This window comes from Leucopleurus acutus, assembly GCF_964270905.1.
Source record: "Leucopleurus acutus genome assembly, chromosome: 13".
Taxonomy (NCBI): Eukaryota; Metazoa; Chordata; class Mammalia; order Artiodactyla; family Delphinidae; genus Leucopleurus; species Leucopleurus acutus.
Window position 1 is genome coordinate 58,229,642 of NC_139155.1, and position 24,756 is coordinate 58,254,397.

General features: G+C 42.7%; 1 protein-coding gene across 1 annotated transcript in view; it reads right to left on the reverse strand.

The window, feature by feature from the left end:
* L3MBTL4 (L3MBTL histone methyl-lysine binding protein 4) overlaps window positions 1-24,756 on the reverse strand; it is a gene marked incomplete at both ends in the record, with an annotated part of 303,064 nt that overhangs the window by 273,156 nt on the left and 5,152 nt on the right. The window contains one exon of the mRNA XM_082853718.1: window positions 16,188-16,242. Coding sequence (XP_082709844.1) covers window positions 16,188-16,242 — 55 coding nt within the window. The remainder of the gene's footprint in view (window positions 1-16,187; window positions 16,243-24,756) is intronic.

The window sequence follows — 24,756 nt, forward strand, 5'->3', positions numbered from 1 at the left end:
ATTACCGAGACACCGTGAAGAAGACCCAAATGACTACAGGTTGATATTAAAATACTCCCCTATGAATACCATGCTATCAGTCATCAAATTAACATCCGTCTGTATGAGTTGGCAATATCCTCTTCATAAAATGATTAACTGCATATTTCCCTTGATGTTTGCTTCTCTGTATCCTAGAGACATCTCCTGTAATCTGGTGAATACAACAGAGCTCCAGTTGTTACTGCTACTTTCATTAATTTAATTAATTCTGTCAATCAGAATTTAGAGTTTCCTCTACTCAAGACATCCCCTGCTGGACTTCAATTAATGGACACACTTAAAATATTATTCAAGATTGTTTAGGGACTTCCCTGGTGGTACACTGGTTAAGAATCCGCCTGCTAATGCAGGGGATACGGGTTCGAGCCCTGGTCGGGGAAGATCCCATGTGCTGCAGAGCAGCTAAGCCCGTGCGCCACAACTACTGAGGCCTGCATGCCCTAGAGCCTGAGCGCCGCAACTACTGAGCCCACGTGCCACAACTACTGAAGCCCACGCACCCAGAGCCCGTGCTCCGCAACTAGAGAAGCCACCGCAATGAGAAGCCCGCGCACCACAACAGAGAGTAGCCCCTGCTCGCCACAACTAGAGAAAGCCCTCGCACAGCAACAAAGACCCAATGCAGCGCCCCCCCAAAAAAGAGATTGTTTGTTCTCTTGATGCTGAAAGTGTTTAAAATAAATTATTCCCAAAATCATATCTTAACCTCACAGCTTGCTAACCTTTCAAAACACTAATCATTCTCAGGGAATGTAAGTTTTAAATCCATGAAGGAACACTGAATTTCAGTTCACTAGCAGACCATTTGGGGCAAAATAGAGTACTTTTATTAGTTGAATGATAAATTAGCACTGTTTAAAGAAAATTTTTAATGTAAAAACATCTAGAACGGTTTTGTGAAATTAAATTCCTGAAAAGCATATTCAAAGCAGCAGCAAAGATTTCATTAGTCCCCATCGGCCTCTTTGCCACTGAGCTCTTTAGGACTCTTTTGTTATGAGGGCCCCTTGGTCCTGACTAGAATATTAATGCTGTGTACATGCAACAGGAAAGTGCCATAACTGTAGACCTCGTGACTAAAAAACCCTAAAATAAAGGAGCTCAATAATGGTGCCGTTCCCTTAGCAACAGGTACACAATAATTCCCACTTCCTGCAAGGAGGCTCAAAGTGATTCTGCAACTTAGAACTTGTGGAGGCAGAATAACAGCCCCCAAAGATGTCCCTACCCTAATCCCCAGAAACTGTTAACATGCTATGTTATATGGCAAAAGTGATTTTGCTGCTGTGATTAAGCTTCTTGAGATGGGGAGATCATCTTGGCTTATCCACGTGGGTCCAATATAATCACAGGGGTCCCTGAAAGTGCAGAAGTTTTCCCGGCTGTGGTCAGAGGAAGATGTGACTATGGCAGAAAAACCCGAGAGATGCTCCTTTGCTGGCTGTGAAGACAGAGGAAGGGGCCACGAGCCAAGGAGTGCAGGTGACCCATAGAAGCTGGAAAAGGCAGGAAGCAGTTCCTCCCCTCGAGCCTCTGGAAGGGACGCAGCCCTGCCCACTGACTTTAGCCTAGTGGGACCCATGTCAGGCTTCTAACCCGAGGAACCAGAAGACAACAAACTTCTGCTGTTGGAACTGCTAAGTCATGGTTACAGGAAACTAACACTGAACTGTAATCAGGAATAATTGATATTTAGTAAACTGTTCAAACTCACTACCAAAAAGTTTCTAAATGCTCAACAAATGGATCAAATAATCATATTTCATTAGCCTGAAAAATAAGTAGGAATCCACAAATAATAAAATAGCTTAGGACAAGAGGTATCACATAGCATTTACTGTATTCTCTGATTTGAACTGAGGTTCACTGTATAAAATACAGAAATTATAAAAGAACTTTAAAAACACATCCATAGCTAATATTTTCCTGTCCCATTAAGCTGATGCTTGGGAAACTAATTTATAACAGCACATGTTGTCTAGAAAAACCTTGCACTATCCTAGCGTTTTCTGTACAGAAAGCTTATGATGTTAACTCTCCAAAATAGGTTTAAATATAGTCATAAAGCTTCGGGCTGGGAGGTATCTAATAAATCAGCTAATCACTCTAAATATGAAAGAAGTGATTTCCCCAAGGTTTAGTTTTGGCATAAATGTCTTATTTCATGGCTCCATCACTCTGATAAGCCATAAATGTGCACTAATTTAAATAGCTGGTTTCAATTCCCAAGGATCCTTTCTGTGCTTTAAAAATCATCAATAAAATATAGCTTCCTTGTCAAACTACGTCCTGAATTATTGAATTCAGACTTGCTATCATAAAAAATTAATTATGACAACTATCAGCGAAAAATAATTTCTCCTAAGATACCAAGCACTGTGAAGACAATTATAGATAATTAAAAGTACAAAGAAAAGGGCAAACCATAGGCTCATCTCAGTAAAATACTTTTCAACACACAGCAAAATTAAAATAGCAGTGTCATAAACTTCTAAAACCTGGCTTTCTATAGCTTTATGCTTAATTGCATAAAGCAACATAGGCAACATCTCCATCACAGAGACCGATCCATTCTGGGTAGAAAGTGTGCGTCCAGAGTTCTGTGCAGGGTCCTGGCCCTGGTTCTGGGGGCTCCGTCTGAGACGCTCACTGGCTTCTCCTCCTCTCCCCACGGCGGGGCGGGTATCCTCAGCCTTCTGCTCAACGTACTCCCCAGAGAGGTCTCCCTGCACTCACAGGTTCACCACTACCTACACACCTGATGATCCCTTCCACCCTTCTCACCAAACCCCTGGAATGTTCCGCAGACCCTCAGTCTCCACACGAAAGCCCAGCCTCGTCCCTCGAGTGCAACCCCCGTGTTTCTAAGGTCAGTGAGCAGCAACCACACTGGCTTTGGCAGTCCCAAGGCTCCGCCCTCTGGGATCTGTGGAGTCTGCTCGGCCTGTGAGAGAGCCCAGCAGGCCTGTCTCGTGGGCACCCGGCTCCCTCCACCCCCTCCTCTGCCCACACGCACTCCAGCCCTCTCCAGGGACAGCCCAAGTCCCGACGTCCACATGGCGTAGCACAGCACCCACGGTCCTTCCCCACCGGCCTCCCCAGCTCTTGGCCTCATCAACCACTTTCTCTAGTCACTTCTGTAAACATGTATGGAGGACCCACTATGTGCTGGGCTCTATGGACATAACCGCGGACAAAAACAGGCATGAGGCCTCACTCTCAAGCATTAAAACCTAATGGAGAAATAATCCAAAATACAATTATGAACCAAGTGCTTTTATAGAACATAGGGCCTTGAGAGCACAGAACAGACCGCCCGGCCTAGTCCAGGGGTCAGGAGGGGAAGCCTTCCTGACACGCGGCTCAAAAGCCCAAACCCAAGGGTCAGCGGGCATTAGCAACACATGGACACAATGATCAGGCCAAAGGTGGCCCTAGCGGGACAGGCAGGGAGCACAGCGGGCGTGGGGCACTGGGGCAGCACCCCAGGAAACAAGGCCAGCGCTGCCGGAGCATGAGGGGTGAGTGGGCACACGGCTGGGACCAGGCCGAGGAGGGGAAAGGGCAGAGTCTGTGTGTGTGAGGCGTCAGCAGGGTCTGCCCGGATCCTATCCACCAGGCAACAGGAGGCATCTGAAAGGTTTCAAGCAAAGCAGGGTGGACGTGTGGACAGGATGAGGTGGGTCAGGTCATCTCAAGTGCAGGTCTGAGGACATCGGTGGGGACGTCCAGGCGACGGATGACAGCATGGATGCAGGTGGATTTCCCCTGGGCCTCACAACTTGGGGCTTTACGTTGAAATGCAAGGGAGGGAGGGGCGGGGAGAAGAGTAAGGACTGCCAGTTAAGGAAGATGAAAAGAGTAGCAGACTGGAGAAATATTCCAGAAGCAGAAGCCACCGCCCTGCTGGCAGAGAGCTCACAGGAAGTGAAAAGAACAAGGCATAGAGGGGGCTGCCCAGGTCGGCGTGGGCACCTGACGGGCAGGCCAGCCATCCAGCTAGTGAGCGTGTTCATCCCTCTAGGACCGCTGGGTGTGGGCTCTGCCAAGACGAGAGTGACTTTAAATCAAATATAAGATCGCTTTATCCCCAAATAATTGCATGGTCAAGTTTTCTGAAAGTTTGTCTATGTGTATAACCCTATATACCTTCTAAATCTGCCCAACTTACTGAAGACCAAACCCAATGCCGTTATCATGTCCCCAGGCTCTGCATTCCCATTGCAACATTCACAAAATATTGGCCAAAATCTGTTTTTATTGATGGTGCTTTTCCAAAAAAATTATTTTCTACACATTGCTACATCTCAAAGAGGCTTTGCAGGAAAGGCTTGGGAGAACCATGTTGTGCTGTTTCCAGCTATGTAACGGAAGAAAAGCCAGATGAGTTTTTAAAGGTTTAAACTTCATACCCGTCTATTCCTTTAAAAAAATAAGTTCTTCCTTAAGTAGGATAAAGACAATTTTTTTTTAAGAGTGCTTCACCTAATGCTAATCCTCTAGAGTAAATAATTTTAAAACAGTCCCTTAGGAATCTCCTAAGCAAACTATGGGCCTATATAAAAAGAACCTGAAATTACTAAGACTAATACATAAATTCCCGATTTAAGCTGTTCAAGAAGAATACATTTGTTGAGTATTTACCAAGAGCCAAACACACTCTATAAACATTTTCTCATTTAATCCTGACAATTTTATGGGGTAAGAGGTATTACTATTCCCATTTCACAGGGAAGAAAACTGAGGCTTAGAGAAGTTAAATAACTTGTTGTAAGTCACACGGTTAAGTGGCAAAACCAAAATTCTGAGTCTAACCGCACATTCTGCATTTCCTTTCATATAATCAAAAGAAGTTATTTTTCAGAAAGAACAACTAAAAGTTTGGACTTCTAAATATAACATTTATGCTGGGCTCAAGGCAAAACCGTGGCTGAGTATCCAGGCCCAGGCCATCTGCCCATAGCTGCCTGCCTGGCTGCATCGGGCTTGAACATCAGGGAAGCCTCTCTGCGCTGCGCTGCAGTGTCTGCACTAGGAATGAGGAGCTTTCTTAGAGGAAATCTTTTTTGTTTTTAAATAGGGTTCAATTATGCATATGGAAATCGGTAGAAAATTGACTCTAGTCATGAACATTCCAGGTGAATTTCTAAGAAATTCATCTATGCTATAAAGTGAGCTACCATACAAATACAGCTTTGCCCTTGAGCGCTACAACAATCAATAAGTTTAGCAAAACAACAAGAGTACATCACCGATTCCTATCTCTCCCTGGTTTTTGAGAGAAATCCACCAGTGTTCTCCGGAGGCCCCAGCGTCAGACCCACGTTGGTCCCAGGCATCCAGACTCAAAACATAACAATCACACGAACTCTGCCCTGGGCTTCACGACTCTGGGACTGATACTCAAATGCAGTGGAGGAGGGTCGGCAGCAGGGTCTGGGGGGATGAGGCTTCACGGCGGAATTTAGGTCCGAAGTGGGAGGCGACTGAGGAAATGCCACACGCACAGAGGGCAGGGTGGGACCTCTCAGGCACCCCCGACGCCAGGAGCCCTGGCCACCACCCACCCATGCGCCGTGGCCGTGAAGGGGGAATGGCCACCGGAAACAGGAGCAGGGCCCACACTCAACTGCCTCACCCGTCTTTTCCCTGTTTCCACCTCAGGGCTGCTCCTGGCCTCCTGGCCTCCTCTTCCAGGCGGGCCTCGTGCCTCCCTCCTCCTTCCTCCTCCTCCTGGCCGTCTCCTTCCCCCATCTGTCCCTCCCTCCCCTTCTGAACAACTCCGTCCTAAAGCCATTATGTGGGCCCATTCCGTGGGCACAGGGGAGGCATCCGTGGGGGAGCACTGGGTGGGAGAGGGGGAGCTCAGCACACAGACCTCCACCCCGGGGGGGCGGGGAGTCACCACCGAGGGGGTGGGTGGGCGAATCCCGAACAAAGTGTTGAGGGCACCACCCAGGACGATGACCCCGAGTGGGAAGTCGGACCCTGAGTCGGGCAAGGAGGGCACCCCTGGAAGGGCCGCCTGGTACAGAGCATCGGGCCTGAAGCCCGATGAGCATAAGGAAGGTGTCCCACACCCTCACCCCCGCAGAGGCTGCTGGCCCGGCATCTAGGGATGCAGCCCGGAGGGCGGGGCCTGAGTCCGGGAGGGGTCGGCGCAGCGACGAGAGGACCAGAATACAGAGGAGGGTGAGCGAACAGGCAAACACACAGGGTAACAGCAGCCGCATTGCTCGCTGTCAAAAACCGAGACTCAAATACTTAAATGCAGTGCTTCCCTGGTGGTGCAGTGGTTGAGAGTCCGCCTGCCGATGCAGGGGACGTGGGTTCGTGCCCCGGTCCGGGAGGATCCCATGTGCCGCGGAGCAGCTGGGCCCGTGAGCCATGGCCGCTGAGCCTGCGCGTCCGGAGCCTGTGCTCTGCAACGGGAGAGGCCACAACAGTGAGAGGCCCATGTACCGCAAAAAAAAAAGAAAAAAAAAAAAAAACTTAAATGCAGAAAACTAGAGTGAATCCCGTGGCATCAGGATGGAATTGGAGGTATCACTGTGAATTCAGGGATTTCAGTATACAGAGATAGACTGACATATAAAACTCAACAGTGCCAGAAAGCCTGTGTATGTACATATACGCAATGCATAAATCTCTGTGTGTATAAACGCACAAACAGATGTTACTCAGGGAGTAACAGAGACACATCACAAAAACACCAAAACCAACTTGCAGGGGTCCCTACTGACCAAACTGGGGTCCATTTGTGCGTCAAAATAACAGAAATTGATTTAAATTCAATGAATAAAATAAGGAGCCGTTAAGTCCACATTAAAATAAATAAATAGGGACTTCCCTGGTGGTCCAGTGGTTAAGACTTCACCCTCCAATGCACGGGGGTGCAGGTTTGATCCCTGGTTGGGGAGCTAAGATCCCACATGCCTCACAGCCAAAAACACCAAAAAACAGAAGCAATATTGTAACAAATTCAGTAAAGACTTTGAAAATGGTCCACATCAAAAAAATCTTTAAAATAAATTAAATTAAATTAAATACATAAATAGAAAATTTGGTGAAAAATAGAATATTTATACCTTTTAATTACCTCTCTGTAAAACACTTATTTCAAAAAACCTGTAACTTTACAGTTGACAAACCTGTCAGACACCATTTCACCATCAAGAGATAAAAGTTATCAGCAGAAACTGGACAAATCAAAATCATGTGCAACTGGTCATGCCACCAGAAGAAAAAGCACCGCTTCTGTGATATTCCCCCAGAGATGCAGAACCTGAATCTAATCATGAGGAAATACCACACAAATCCAAAATGAGGACCGTTTACAAACTAAGTGGCCTGTTACCTCCACAAGTGTCAAGGTCCTGCCAGTCCAGGGAAGGCTGAGGAACTGGTCCAGACTGGAGGGACAGACGACTAAACACGGTGTGTGCTCTGAGCTGGGTCCACCATTGCCAAGGGCAGTATCGGGGCAGCTCTGATGGCTGACTGGGGTCTGCAGCCTGCGTGGCAGGAGCCTCCCACTTTGAATGGCTTGTCCTAGTCGTGTCAGGCGTGGTCTTGTTTGCAGGAAACACATACTGAAGTATCTGAGGTATCAGGCTGGCAAATTGCTCTCTGATCGTCGGGAAAAATTCTTTAAACCATACTTGCAACTTTTCCATAAGTTTGACATAGTTTCCAAAAAAAGTTTTAATGTATTTAGGAAAAGAAAAAATGCTTTCACTCTACGGTGTGAAGGAAGCAGTTATTAAACATAGGCAGCTAATAAGCCGCTTACCCATATAAAACATTTCACACGAAATAGTGTAGGTTCAAATGAATATTGAAGCGCCCCCAAAGGAGCAGCTTTCATCTCAGTAGCAAAAGGTAATTATGCTGAACAAAAATCAAATATACTTTAAAAATGCAAAGCACATTCGTGGCAAGAATCCTTTGGTTCAATCTCAAAAGGAAACAAAAGTCTCTGGTTTGAGAAGCGTGCAGGAAGGGAGGATGGGGTTCCACTAGGGCAGGAGACAGAAGCTGGACATCTCCAGGCCCACCCTCCTTAGAACTCGGCGAAGCCCCCGGGGCCTGAAGGCTTCACACGTCGCCACTGGAAGTAAGTGCTGCTCCGTGACATTTTCTTCTGCTAAATCAATCTAAAAATCAGGTACTCAGTCCCCTTTCCAGAGTTCAAGATTCTTACTGCCCACTAGGGACCCCTAATGACAGGGTGTAGAGGCTCCTCTGCAGGACAGATTCGGAGCATAAATAATCTGAAGGCGCCTCAGCAAGTTCTCTACCGAAGTAAAAGTTTAGGACGGTGTCTGCTTTCATATACTATTAAAGGATTCATAGAATTAAAGAATTTTTTTAATACATCTAATTGACAAAGTTTATTATCAAAAACTTCAGTAGGTTTTTAAAAAGACTGTGCTGGTTTTACAATACTGAAAGATGACAATCCAAGACAGGACATACACAAAAAAGGATAATTAAAATATTAAGTACCAGGCTTCCCTGGTGGCTCAGTGGTTGAGAGTCCACCTGCCAATGCAGGGGACATGGGTTCGTGCCCCAGTCCGGGAAGATCCCACATGCCGTGGAGCGCCTGGGCCCGCGAGCCATGGCCGCTGAGCCTGCGTGTCCAGAGCCTGTGCTCCCCAATGGGAGAGGCCACAACAGTGAGAGGCCTGCGTACCGCAAAAAAAAAAAAAAAAAAAAAAAAAAAAAAAAAAAAAAAATATATATATATATATATATATATATATAAAGTACCGTCTAAATTAAAAGACCATATGCAAAAATAAACTCAAAATGGTTTAAAGACCTTAATATAAGACATGACATCATAAAACTCCTGAAGAGAACATAAGCAAAACATTCTCGGACGTAAATCATAGCAATATTTTCTTAGATCGGTCTCCCAAAGCAAAAGAAATAAAAGCCAAATAAATAAATAAATAAACAAACAAGCAAGCAAGTGGGACCTAATCAAACTTAAAAGCTTTGGCAAAGCAAAGGAAATCATCAACAAAACACAAAAAACCTCTACAGAATGGGAGAAAATACTTGCAAATGATGTGACTGACAAGGGGTTAGTATCTAAAATACACAAACAGCTCATACAACTCAATATCAAAAAAACCAAACAACCCAATCAAAAAACGGGCTGAAGACCTAAATATACATTTCTCTGAAGAAGACATACAGATGGCCAACAAGCACATGAAAAGATGCTCAACATCACTAATTACTAGAGAAATGCAAATCAAAACTACAGTGAGGTATCACCTCACACCAGTCAGAATGGCCATCATCAAAAAAGTCTATAAATAAATGCTGGAGAGGGTGTGGAGAAAAGGGAACCCTCTGGTGGGAATGCAAACTGGTGCAACCACTACTATGGAAAACAGTATGGAGGTTCCTTAAAAAACTAAAAATAATGTTATCATATGATTCAGCAATACCAATCCTGGGCATATATCCAGAAAAGATGAAAACTATAATTCGAAAAGATACATGCACTCCAATGTTCATAGCAGCTCTATTTACAATAGCCATGACATGGAAGCAACCTAAGTGTCCATTGACAGATGAATGGATAAAGAAGATGTGGTATGTATGTACAATGGAATATTACTCAGCCATAAAAAAGAACGAAATAATACCATTTGCAGTAATGTGGATGAAGCTAGAGAATATCTACTAAGTGAAGTAAGTCTTACAGAGAAAGACAAATATCATATGATATCACTTATATGTGGAATCTAAAAAATAATACAAATGAATCTATATACAAAAGAGGAACAGACTCAGACATAGAAAACAAACTTACGGTTACCAAAGGGGAAAGAGCGGGGAGGGGTAAATTAGGAGTATGGGATTAACATATACACACAACCATACATAAAATAGATAAGCAACAAGGATTTACTGTATAGCACAGGGAACTGTGTTCAATATCTTGCACTAACCTATAATGGAAAAGAATCTGAAAAAATATATATGTATATAACTGAATCACTTTGCTGTACACCTGAAACTAACACAATATAATAAATCAACTATACTTCAATTAAAAAATAAATAAATAACATAATTCAACATGGCCCATACAAACTGTCTTTATAAGACAGGCTTTGTGAACATGGTCCTTGCCCTATCTTGTAGTTTATACAGTTTCATTCATTGTATCATCTACTGACTGACTCCAGGAAGAAAACAAATATGTTCTTTTCCTTTGCGAGAGTATATACATACACACCACCACTCATCCACCCGGAAGGGACAGAACACTAGAGGAGAGGTTTGGCAACTTAATCAGTTAAATTCAAAGATGAGCTCATTTGTAAACCAGTATCGACAGCAAATAAACTACTTGGAAGCCTACACTGAGAACTACTTGGAAGCCTACACTGAGAACTACTGTTACAGAGGAGGACTTTTGTTGCAGTGCCTGTGGATGCTTCAGTTATCGATGTCTCCCCCCAAAAGTTCATTAGTTAGAAAGAAGTCCCCTGCTCATCCTCCCGTGACAGCTTCACGGCTCAATGAAAATGCAGTTCTTTAGGTTCAAATACCCAAATGCCTGAATATTTAACTGCGTATTTAATGACTGTAAATGCCATCCGAAGATAAGAATCTTCTAAATTAAAATTGATTTGTTTTTCACTTTTCTGATGTTGAGATGCTTCCTTAGGTAGAGAATTACCATGGTGGAAATGAACAGATCTCTCACAACGTTTAAAAAATGCAGACATTGGTTCCACTGGCATGTAATTATTTTGCAAGAAAGCACCTCTGTGTGTACACCCAGGAAGCAGACCAGTTACTCTAACAGAAGACTGCAGGGATAATGCCCAAGGGGCCCCTCTGAATCTTTCAAAGTCACTTAATTAGCCACATCCCCCAGCATAGAAACTACTCCCTGGAAGTAGTTACGCACTTTTAGAAGCTGTGTTAATTCTTCTTCAGGCCATTTAGCTAATTAATACTTGAGAGTTTTAGTAAATCATTACTTCAGCATACTAAACAACAGTTCCTATGGGCTGGATTGGACCTGACTGTATGTCTTTTTAAAAGATGCTGACTTAGGCGCTTCCCTGGTGGCGCAGTGGTTGAGGGTCCGCCTGCCGATGCAGGGGACACGGGTTCGTGTTCCGGTCTGGGAGGATCCCGCATGCCACGGAGCGGCTGGGCCTGTGAGCCATGGCTACTGAGCCTGTGCGTCTGGAGCCTGTGCTCCGCAGCGGGAGAGGCCACAACAGTGAGAGGCCTGCGTACCGCAAAAACAAAACAAAACAAAACAAAAAAGATGCTAACTTAAGTGAGAGATACAGCATCACATAAAAAATTTCTTCAAACCAAATGCCCTAGGATATGCCGAGAGAAAATAGAATAGGGAGAAAAACACAAAATAAGGCAAGTAGGGGAGATACTGGGTTTTGAAGGAGCCGGCTACTTGGTTCTGGCCTGAGGAAGAATCCTCCAGGCAGAAGGAACGGTTCTTCAGACAGTCCGGTCTAGACTGCAGGTTCTGTTCAGCCGAGCAAACCAACAACTGCGGGTGGTGGCATGTGATGGGCAAGTGCAGATGGTGAGAAGCCTTGAATGCTACTCTACAGAAAGGACCCAGGGCCCTCTACTAACAGGATCTCAGCTCAGTTTCCGTTGGGTTAGAGAGGGTATAAAGAGTGAACAACAGAAAAATGACCAGAGGCAGCTCTAAGTTGGAGGATATGACTTGAGAGAAGTCAAGAAGGATGAGTAGAGAAAGGGTGGTGACCGTGTGGCCAGGCTCCTGGGTAAGTGAGAGGGAGGGGGGGTCCAGGGTGTGTCCAGGACCTGGACTGACTGCAGGTGGATGATGGTGCTGCAGGAGGAGGGGCTGCAGCAGAAGCAGGCTGACCATCAGGGGACCAAGACGGGTTCATTTTTAACATCTAAGTGAAATCCAAAGAGTAAGAAAAGTAACAGCATGAAAGCGTCCATTGATTTGGGACGTCCCTGGTTCCATTCAACCCACAAAATGTTAACCGCCATCCCTGAGGCTCTGGTGAGCTAAGCAAGAGCAGCTTCAGGGGAGTGGCAGGGTGTAGGTGCCCGAGGGTGGACACGGGATGAGTGGTGGCCAGGGAGAAAATACTGGAGCCCTCAAGAAACTTGGATGCTACCGGCCAGCTCGGGCCATGAGAGAAAAACATGAGAGACTTTAAAGTAAAAGAGATGTGTGTGCAGTGATGCTGCAAAGAGACGTTCTGGACTGGATCTTGGAAGAGGAAAAGGACATTAGTAGAAAAGCTAGTGAAATTTGAATAAAGTCTGCAGTTTAGTGACCACTGACATACCAATATTAATTTCCTAGTTCTGACAAATGTCCTGAGGTCATGTAAGATACTAACCTCAGAAGATAGTGGGCGAAGCATATACAGGACTATCCCTGTACTACATTTGCAACTTTTCTCTAAATCTAGTTAATCCAAAATAAAAAGTTTACTTACAAAAAAAGAAATAAATCTAAGAACAGATATTCCAACAATACCACCCACAAATGGAACTTTTTAGTGTTCAGGAATTTCTGAATTTATTTTTTTAATATTTGGCTGACTCTAACGTGATTACTAATTGTAAAAAAAATACTTGGAAAACGTAGAAAATATACTTTTTATCTCACAGCTTGAGAAATAACAATTTTTAACATCTTTTATCTCATGTATAGATATGAGATTTTTTTTAAACCATCACTGAGACTAATCCCTCCTGGTGGGGGGGGCGGGGTCCCCTTAATATTTTATCATAAGCTTTCCCTTCCATATAATTTAAAGTTCTTCAAAAGCATTTACATGACTACACAACTGTCTACACAAAATTGTACCACAATGTTTTACCTATTCCACATTTGTTGGACATTTAGATTATTTCCAACTTTTCTCCATTTATAAATAGTACCATGAGTATCATATGCATAAATTAAATGCTCATGCTTATTTCATTAATTCCAAAAAGTGGAGTCCCTGAGTTGAAGGAAATGTTGACTTAACATTTTTAATAAATACTATCAATGTGTCCCCCAAAACGATAGAGCCAACTTATACTCCCAGAAGCAATGTACAGAGAGCTATTTACAGAGAGCTAGTTCCCTGACCCACCAGCAATGGGGCATTAGCACTTTGTTGACTGTTAATTTGGTAGGTTAAAAAATGTTCATCGTTGCTTTTAAATTTGTCTTTCTTTGTTTTCTAGTGAGACTGAATACATTTAAACATATTTGCTTTTTAGCTACTTTCATTTCCTCTTCCATGAATTACTTAGTTCCTAATGCCTTTTGCCTGTTTTTGTACTGATATTTTAGTGTATCTGATTATTTTCTCTACTTCCTTTATCTATTTTGGACCTTCTGCAAGTTGTAGTTGTGGTAAATACTTGCCAGTTTATTTCCACTTTAATTTTATTTATTATGAGGTTCTTTGGCGTACACAGTTTAATTTGGATGTATATATATCTCATATTCCTTTATAATTTCTTCTACTGCTTTTACAATTATAAAGACCTCACAGTCCTAACACTAAACCAAAGAAATATTAGCGTTAGTTTAAAAGAGCACTTAAAATTACGAAGGGAAAAAGCCAGATCACTTGTCCAACTGAAAAAAAATCAGTTGTTTTTATTTTGGAGACTTCAAATGTAGAGGTCTGGGATTATATAGTGATTGACAATACTAATTCTATAACCTCCATCATACATAGTTATTAATAAATAATTCTTACCGAGACAAGTCTTCTCTTAAGGGTATCTAAGGACAGCTGGTAAATGTTTTGGATAATATAGGAATAATATAGCTGAGAGTTTCCAAAAGAACTAAAAAATTAATCTCATGGCATGACTATATCAAGAAAAATTTAGTCCAGCCAGTCCCCAAGGACACAGAGGGCCATATGAGACACCCTTAATACTTTAACTATTAGCAGTTACTCCTCCCATCCCACTTCTAAGCAAGATTCCAGTTTTCTCTACCTTAGTCTTAATAGCTACAGAGAAGGGGAAATGATAAAATAGAAAGACCACAGGTAAAGTAGAAAGACCACAGGTAAAGTAGAAAGACCACAGGCTTTAGAACTTGCTAGATGTGGGCTCAAACCTTGGATCCACCACTAACTAGTTAGTTTTACCCTAAGTAAGTCAAATGGCCCCTCAAAGCTTCATCATCTGTAACACAGAGGTCAATGTTAGTGACAGAGATTGGGCATGCAATAAATTAGTTTGTAGTGATTTTCAAAGAAATGCCTTGCTTGTTGTAAAATCACTACAGAAATTGTTTATTTTTCAATAGAATTTTCTGTTCACATATAAATATGTATGAGTACATAGTTTTTGTTTTTCTTTTGTTATTATTTTTAAGGCCTAAGGTAAGTGACTCAATCTATTTTGTTTAGTAAGCTGCCTACAGAAAAGATTAAACTATTTCCAGGAACTATAGGAGGAAGATCCCCATTATAATACTAAGACAGGAGGCAATTTAGGGAATAGTTTCCTTTATCGCATTAAAAGTAGTAAAAATATAAATCCTCAAAAGCCCCTCGAATAATTCAACTCGTATTCAACGAGCGGTTTGCAGCATCTGTATACACAAACCAAATCTCATCCTTCTTCTAAGGATGTTCCACAGCTGGGGAAAACAGCGATGACACCAGTGTCAGATCTGGAGAAGAATAAGCCACAGGATGACACTTTGGGGAATGGACCACTAGCTACAAAATAAGTCTGGCAAAGGAAGGACAACAGCAAAAAGCTATTTCCTAGTAAAACTGAAAAACTACTTAAGATAAACATGTAACTGGCTACAATGAAAACTATAAATACTAAATTACTAAAAGAAATCTTAGTTTTGAAGATGAATATTTTTAATTTGTTGGCTTAAGTCTGCTTTTCTTTTCCTAGAATAAATGCTTCAACTGTAGAATAAAAGAATCTAAAACAATTTACATTAGTGTGGAAAATATAGCTGCAGGGGAGAGACAACAACATAATAAATCACAACCTCTCTCTGAGAAGAAAAACAATTATTTTTTTAAAAAAAACCCTGCTGTTGGGGCCAGGTACAGTCCAAACTTATTTCTAGAATTCCAGTGTTGCATAACTGGAGTGTATTTCAATGAAACTGAACATCAAGTTACATAACTGTCAAATTACTGTGTTCTATTTTGCTTTTTCAGCAAAGAACATGATGGGACTTGGGGTGACAGCAAAAGAAGAAAAGAAATTTAAAGCAGTATATTTTGCTTCTAATAGAAAACAACTTTTATTTTTAAAAATCATTTAGGTAGAAGATCACAAATTTTCAATATTGCGTGCCAAGACGAAGCATTACATATGGTCTTTAAAAACCCCAAATCTTGTTTGTCATTTTTTAAGATATTTTCAGTTGTTTCCATTATTGGAGGGAAAGAAAGTTAAATACTTATGGTACTTTAAAAGTTCATTAGAGGAGGATTATCAAATTTACATGCTTCTTTCCCACCAAGAGTAGCACAAATGTTGGACATTCAACTATATTTTACAGAAAATTTAATAACAGCTGCCTGCTTGTATAGCAGTAATCACAATATATATGGAATATATATTCCAGGGAAATAGCATCTGCATTTGCTGATTTAAATCTAAATCATCAGAGAATTAGTTGAATATTAAAAAGCTGTTATCTAAAACCTACGGATGTATTAAAAACCATAATGAGGGACATTTATCTTGGAGCAAATGTACAACCTCCTGTAAAACATGACTCCACTAGAAGAGTACGAATGCCATCATTAGAAGATTAAACCAATCGGGGAAAAGCTTAAACAAAGAATTATAAACAAACTAAGCAGCATCATTTGTTTTCTTGTTCACAGGGAAAGTTTACAAATCAGTTCTTTTTTCAAAGGCAAATAAATGAGTTATGAGCTTCAGACTTTCTTGATATACATATTTGAAAGTCTTAGATGACACTGATGAAGTCTACAGGGGAGCATGTGACACTGTCAACTAGCGATATTATTATTATAGATTTAAATTAATAAACCTAAACCAACTGCAGCTATCTAATAAAAATGTCACTTAAACGTAATTCATTATAAAGCAAAACTGTAAAGGGTGGTGACAATTACCGTGACTCAGAGGGGTCACACCATCCCTGGGCTTCTTTTCTTCTTCAGCTTGCTCCTAGAACACAGAAAATGTGGTTTAGGCCCTGTTTCTGGGTAATTGTTTGAAACACTGAACATTGACTTCTCTGTTTGCTGGAAGCCAAGCCATGAAAAGCGCTGTGAATGGAGGGGACCTACATCAGCAGCCAGTGTGCAGCGGCAGGGGGACGGGGGAGGGGGGGAGCCACACCACCACCCATTCGGACGTGGGAGGAACCCTTTGTTATTGTCTTAATTCTCTGTTGGCTCAAATATGACAGAAAGGAAGGTTCAAAGGCAGGCTGAGGGAAGAAGGGCGTCCCCTGCCCCCACCAAGCCCTCCATCCTCCCCTGGCTTGCAGCCTGCTGGCACCTGCTACAGCTTATGAGGCTCAGTTAAGGTCCAAGTTTAGCCCAACCAACCCTCACAGAATGGACAAATGCCTTCAAAGATCCCTACGAAGAAACCACAAACACAAGCGACCCTGAGAAGGCAGAGCTTCTGTCCACGGAGCCAGCAGTGCATCAGGCCAGGCTCACAGCAACTCCTGGAGGAAAGTCGACCATTTAGCAAAGACTAAGAGAATCACTTCTTTTTTCAAAGATACTCCAAGAGCATTTGTCCAGATATGTGTCTTACTTACATAGTTTTGTGGCCATAAAAAAATGTATGCCCCCTATAAAAAAACTCATAATAATTTTACACTTAAAAGTTGAGGGACAGAGTTTCCCAATTTTAAGATCTTTCAAATTAAGAGCTTCAATGGGCTTTCAACTCACTTATGGAAGTATAAATATGCAATACTTTTTTTTTTTTTTGCCGTACGTGGGCCTCTCACTGTTGTGGCCTCTCCCGTTGCAGAGCACAGGTTCCAGACACGCAGGCCCAGCGGTCATGGCTCACGGGCCCAGCCGCTCCGCGGCACGTGGGATCTTCCCGGACCGGGGCACGAACCCGTGTGCCCTGCATCGGCAGGCGGACTCTCAACCACTGCACCACCAGGGAAGCCCAATACTTTTGAATAGTTTCCAAGACAAACTGATTGTCATCCAAGAAGATGAAAATCAGCAGCTGAATTGCACAAAACCTGTGCATAATTGATGGACGATGCTGATAAAAAAGTATCAGGATTTAGTAAGTTTGGTCAACAATCATTTCCTACAGTTTATCCTGTAATTTTGGGGACATATCTTTTATTTTTTCATTCTTTCACATTTTATTCTTTATTTTTTAACATCTTTATTGGAGTATAATTGCTTTACAATGGTGTGCTAGTTGCTGCTATACAACAAAGTGAATCAGCTATACGTATACATATATCCCCATATCCCCTCCCTCTTGCGTCTCCCTCCCAGCCTCCCTATCCCACCCCTCTAGGTGGTCACAAAGCACCGAGCTGATCTCCCTGTGTTAAACCGCTGCTTCCCACTAGCTACCTATTTTACATTTGGTAGTGTATATATGTCCATGCCACTCTCTCACTTCGTCCCAGCTTACCCTTCCCCCTCCCCGTGGCTTCAAGTCCATTCTCTACGTCTGCGTCTTTATTCCTGTCCTGCCCCTAGGTTCATCAGAACCATTTTTTTTTTTTTTAGATTCCATATATGTGTTAGCATACAGTATTTGTTTTTCTCTTTCTGACTTACTTCACTCTGTATGACAGACTCTAGGTCCATCCACCTCACGACAAATAACTCAATTTCGTTTCTTTTTATGGCTCAGTAATACTCCATTCTATATATGTGCCACATCTTCTTTATCCATTCATCTGATGATGGACACTTAGGTTGCTTCCATGTCCTGGCTATTGTAAATAGTGCTGCAATGAACATTTTGGTACATGACTCTTTTTGAATTATGGTTTTCTCAGGGTATATGCCTAGTAGTGGGATTGCTGGGTCTTATGGTAGTTCTAATTTTAGTTTTTTAAGGAACCTCCATACTGTCTTCCATAGTGGCTGTATCAATTTACATTCCCACCAACAGTGCAATAGGGTTCCCTTTTCTCCACACTCTCTCCAGCATTTATTGTTTGTAGACATTTTTATCTTTTTAAGCCAGGCCTAGGGTGACTGACTGTCCCAGTTTGCGGGGGACTGATCCGGTCACAGCACTGAAGTTCCATAACTGGAGGACCCTTCAGTCCTAAACAAACCAAGAGGGTTGGTCATCTAAGCTATGACAGCCATTAAAACTAAACCTAAAAAGTAGACTTCAGATAACAGGAACACAAGGCTTTAAAACAAGGTTTCAAAAAATTAATATTTTAATGAGAGCAAACTAGTTTTTAACTGTTAATCACTACTAATTTCATTTTTATATTGTACTTTTTGTTTCTTTTTCAGTCTATGGCTTTAAGGTACAAAATACAATTTGTATAGTAGTAAATCATATAATTTTCCAATAAACAAGTAATACATATATATCCAGATACGTGACTGAAGTTTCTTTATTGATGAGGTGAACAAACCAACAAGTCTGAAGATGACTGCGTCAGGCTGCCATTTGTGTATATAGTCATACAGAATTGATTATGGTAGATTCCTTGAGATGCCTTAGTTTACACATATAATTTATTTTATTTTTTGAGTTCACATTGTTCAAGGTAAAAATAAATAGAGAAACAATTAATACAGTGAAAACTCCCCTCCCACCCCGACCCATTCTCCCCCATCTGCCCTACGTATAGTACCTCCACCCAGAAATCTTCGTTACTAGATTCTGAAATATCCTTGCAAAGTTTCCTTTATAAAAAAAAGAGAATATATTTTCTTATTTTCTTGTTCTTGTGCACAAAGATAGCACTGTTTTCTACCTTTCTTTTCACTTAAAATACCCTGGAGGTCTTTATCAGGTTGTAAGAGCACACTCCTTCTTTTTGCAGTTACCTGAATGGATACCTCATGATTTATTTAACTGATTCCATGTTTATGGATGTCCAGGTTGTCTCAAATCTTTTTTCCAATCACATAACACTGTGGTGGAAAACCAGCACACGGAGCGTTTTGCATATGCGCCAGGATATGTACAGAATGACTTCCCAGAAGTGGACCAGCCGGGTCAAACCAGACTTGTGTTTTCCTGCCAGGTCTGGCGCCCAGCAAGCCCCACTCAACAGCCCCACAGCCTGGGATCAGGCCCGTCTTCCCAGAGCCTTGCCCACAGGGTGTGATAGCAAAGTTTTGGATTTTTGCCAAGATGATGATGAAAAAGATAATATCTCACTATCGTTTTATCTGCATTTGTTCCATTATGAAGAAGCTGAAGACTGTATATTTAAAAGCCATTGTATTTCCTTTTCTGTGAAATATCTCTTTACATCTGTGGCCCATTTTTTTCTGTTGGAATGACTACTCATCTTTTGGTCTGGATAAATTAGGAAGATTAGTCCTTTGTCTACAATATGAGAGGCATTATTTATTTTTTCCTGGTTAGTCATTTCTCTTTTTCACTTCTTTCTTACAGTATTTTTAATATGCAAGGATTTTTGTTGTTTATTTTGAGAAATAAAATTATCAAACTCTTCTTTTGTGGCTGCTATTGTTGAGTAATAGGAGATCCTTCTCTACTCCCACATCATAAAAACCTTCTTCTTTGTTTATGTCTTTTACACTTACGGTTTATTTCTTACACTTAAATCTTTGACAAATTTGAATTTGTGCCGGGACACGGTGTGAAGTTGAGACACACTATTCCTACCCAGGTGGCTCGTCACCTGTCCCAAGACCACTTATGGGATGGTCCCCCTCCTCCCATCAGTCTAAGATCAGTGTCCTATACACTAAACCCCCAGGTGCATTTGCCTCTTCTGTTTCTTTAGTTTACCTGTCTATCCAAGTACCAGAGCCACGATGCTTTACTTATTACAGCCTGATGTTTTGATATGCTTCCTGGGCTACTTTGTGTTTTAACCACAGTAAGAGGTTCTGTTCTGTACAAGTCTTAGAGTCAGACAGCTGAGGGTTTACACCCCTGCTTCTCCCCTCACCAGCTGTGTGACCCTGGGCAAGTGATTTAACCTCTCTGAGTTTTGGTTTCCTAAATTGTGACTTGGAGGTAATATTATCTTGTTGACTGAATTGTTTTGAGGATTAGAGACACACGGGTAGAGGCCTACTAAGCACATGCCACATGCAGACTCTCAGTTAATGGCAGTTATCATAGGTGTTTTGCCAGATCTCAAACTGTCAAGAGTGTATCAAGACTTAATCAAAATTAAGTTATCTTCTATTTGTTTTCTAACTGAAAAAGCATATCTTGGATGAACAAGGTCTCTGATGGAAGAAGAATCCTGAGGGAGGAGTAAAGAGGAATCTTAAAACCCTGAGTTAATTATTTATTTAAAGAATATTTATTGGGCAATTAATGTGCCAGGAACAGTGCTGGGTTTTAGGGAACAAATGGAATGCAATGCCAGTGTTTGTGCACCGGCTGCCCTTCACTGGTCAGGTGTCTGCCAGCTGTTCACGGCAGATGGAGGACAAAGTGAAGGCTGGGTGTCCCCGCCGTCCCCTCCTCCCCATCCCACTGTGCAAGGCCCGTCCTCCACACAGCTCGCTTGCACCGGCCTCCACCCCTGCACAACCATCACCCTGCTCTCCAGGGCTTCCACCCCGCCCCCCGCCTGCCTCGCTCAGCCCCTGGCATCCAGGTCACTCAGTCTCACACACGGCGACCAATGGACCCACGTCTCCCTCCATCAAGTTACAGACGTGCAGATCCCAAGGCCACTGTACGGCTTCATCTGGGTGCCCTACAGGCTCCTGAAACTCAGCCAGCACAAAATTAGTTCCTCATCTTCACTCTAATGCTCTTGCATCCCCTGTTCAGAGTCCCCAGAACTCACTCTGCGGCTTCTGGGACCCACGCTGTCCATCCCGCTCTCCCTCCCAGCCCCAGGGAAATCACCTCACGGTGGGCAGGATCCCCAGATGACCCCAAGGAGCCACCCCCAAGCCCCTTTCCCGTCACTTGCTTCTAGACCACAGAAAATGGCAGAGGTGATGGGATGGTCACCCCCTCGATTGCATTACAACGTATGACTCCCCTCAGCTGGATGGAGGAGAGTCTCCGGCTGGCCTGAAAAAAGCAGGCTGCCTTGTTGTGAGAGGACCACATGGCAAGCAACTGTGGGTCTCCCCGGAGCTGAGGCTGGCCTCTGCATGACAGCCGGCAAGAAGGCAGGAACCTCCGTCCTACAACTACAAGGAACTGAATTTTGCCGACAACCATCTGAGCTCGGAAGAGGCCACAGAGCTTCAAAAGGAACTCAGTCCAACCGTTTGATTTTACCCGTTGAGGCCCTGAGCAGAGAACCTATTTAAGCCATGCCTGGACATCTGACCTACAGGCAGTGTGAGGTAACAGTCAATGTGTTGTAATAAGCCACGAAGCTTGTGGTGATTTGTTACCACCAATAGAAAGCTAACATGTGCCTATTTCTTCTCCGGGAAGCTTTCTCTGACCCTACTTCCTCTTCTCTGCTTCCCACCTCACCCATGCTAAGTCAGGTAACCTTCTGAAGCCTGGAAATATCCTGTATAAATCTCTAATACTGGGCCTACCGCACTGCATGACCAGCTTCTCTCTTACTGGTCTCGTCTGCTTTGCTGAGCTTACTGAAGGCAGACAGGGTCTTAACCATTTTTCCTCCCCAAAGCACAGCCTGGCCCCTCGTCCAGTTTAACAAATACTTGATGACTGAAGGCATGAATGCAAGGTTCAAGAATGGTACTTCTGTGCCTAGCAGATTTCATGTCCAAAGTTATCATGGATCTCTCTGTGCAAGTAATACAGTTGCATCCTTACAAAACGTACTACAACCCAGTGCTCCTCAAACTTTAACATGCATGTGAATCATCTGGGAAGGCTGTTAAAATACACATCTGGATTCCGTGGGTCTGGGGAGGGCCTAAGAGCACGAGTTTCCAACAAGCCCCCAGCTGATGCCACTGCTGAAGGTCTGTGGACCACAGAAGGCGCTGCAAGTCCACGGTCACGGGGCAGGGGAGACGGGGAGGCAGTAACCCAATCCTATCTACCTCTGTTCCACTGCATGTGAGATGATGAACTGAATCAGGTCTAATTTTCCACGGCAGCTCTTCACCCCAACTCCATCCCTCTTTACCCACTCAATGCACAGGAAATTTACGTAATTCAAAACAAGGCAAGTCTCTTCTCATAAATGTTCTACTGCAAAACCGAAATGGTAACAAGAAACAGGGTTGGCTATGTGAGCACAACAGCTACTGAAGCATTTCTATAATCACTGTATCATTCAAATATAAAAAGAAATATACAATATGCTGTCTGTCAGTGGATTAGAATGTTTGCTTCACACTTCTTTATTTGCTACTGAAATTCTACCTAGATAGAAAAAACATATTCCTCACAAAAATAACATTACCTTTCGCTTCAGAGTTAAATTACTCAAGCTCCTGATGTCCATATGTTTTTTAAGATGGAGTAAGGTTATAGATATGTAGACATACACATGCAAGATCATGATTTTGTATTACAGAATAAATTTACATTTCTCTTACGATATACTGACCTCATTTTTAGGACATTTTTTTTTGCAAACAAAAAATGATTTAATATCATATAATAGGGCAGAAAAAAAATGCTGAATTGGGGGTCAGGTTCCCTCAGGCCAAATCCCAACCCCACCTAGTTACCCAAAGAGCTAGGTAACTGGGAACAAATGACACGCATTCTCCGGATCTGATTTCTTTTGTCTGTAAAATAAAGGGATTGGACTAAATGTTCTCCAAAGCTCCTGCTAGTTTTAACATTCTCTGAGTCTGTCGGGGTTAATTAATTATTTCCTAAAGGTAGTAAATCCACGCTGCTATTAATGAATAGAGTTAATCTTTTCAAAAAAGAAAAAATGAGCACTTTTCCTTATCCTTTCCAACAGAACACTTCAGGAAATCAGGATGAATTGAGAAAAACAAAACCATTACTATGCCTTCTCAGGTTTCAAACTTTAGTTCTGAAAACTGAAAATAAAGCTCTAAGAAAAAAAAAAGAACACTGCTCTGAAAAAGGGGAGATAATAGTTTAAGGAACATAAAATAAGTCTTTGCTGTGGTACATTTCCATTAGCCAACTCAAATCCATCGTTCTGGAAGAGAGGATTATAAGCTGGGAAAATAACCAAAAAGGCTTGACATTCTGTTCCTTCCTGATGGCCCCGGATGCGTCATATAATTTTACTACACGTTACAGGGATGTTTTCTAATTAATCAGTGCCTACTGTTCCAGGTCGGAGAATTCCAATCAAGGATGCAAAGCAAAAGGGTTTTAACCCACTGATCTGTGTTTGGCAACTTCAGGTCGTCACCGTGGAACCATCAGATGACACCCCTTCCTTTCGCGCACTGTCAGGTCCTTGAGCACAGGATGTTCAAGCATCCTGCTCTCCTCTTCCACAAGAATGAAGGGTGATACCTACTGGTTTCCGGAACTATAGAAAACACTAAAATCCTATACAGTATCTCCAGTAATAAACTACTATTTGAATTTCACCTGCTGTGGTCAAGTCTACTTTCCAAAATTCTCTTTTGCTCTGATCCCATGTGGGACGCAAACTGAAGATAACTGAAATTAACCTTTCAGATAAAAATACAGGACAGGATGGTTTCCCATTGCTCTACTGGAATTGTGATGCAGACACAGAGGCAAATGCCCTCATCTTGTTCAAATACCCCGAATGGAATCTCTCTTTCGTAATTGTATTCATCACGATTTTTATTTTCTGTATTTTGTGACTGACATTTGGGGGCCTTGTGGACCGGGGAGGGACTGTCCCTCTCAGTGTGAGCCAATTCCTGGAGACAGCAAACAACTAGCCTGGGGTCATACCTCCTGAGTCCACAGCCCACTCCCCTTTCCTTACCAGCTCCTGCAGTCTGGGACACTATCCATTTGCCCTAAACCAACCCTGGGCCAGGAACTGGACGATCAGAGACAGCCCGGTAGCCAGAGACGACCGAAATTATCCAAACGAGCCAATCCCGAACCTGCTTAGCCTGCTCACCTTGCTTCCCCCATTCATTTCCAAGAAAAGCACAATAAAGCCTCCTGCCCCTGTTTTCCCTTCGCCCCTGCTGCCCCCCGACCGACTCTGGTGCTTCCCCACAGGGCCCTGTCTGGTGTGATGGGTCCCCTCCTCTTTCTTGGGAAATGTGAATCACAAACTATCCTTTTCAATGGCAATCGTCTCGATCCATTTACCTGGCTAAACGTGAACAAAAACAAAAACTCAGGTATATTTTCAAACAGTATTTGTTAAGACTTATACCCCAAAAAAGGGAAAAACATCTAAAACACTTTTATTAACATCTCCTTTCTGCAGTTCCTCCACATATAAATGGATTCTACTCGCTGATACAAGCTGCTATCAGTTGTGCGTGGGGTAACAAAAGGATTTAAAAAGTCAGATACTACTGAAAACATAAGGCAATGAAATAATCCTACCCTAAACATTTTTTCGATGTCTACTTAAGGACATTATAAAAAAAGACTGCCCTGCACTCCGCCCCAGCT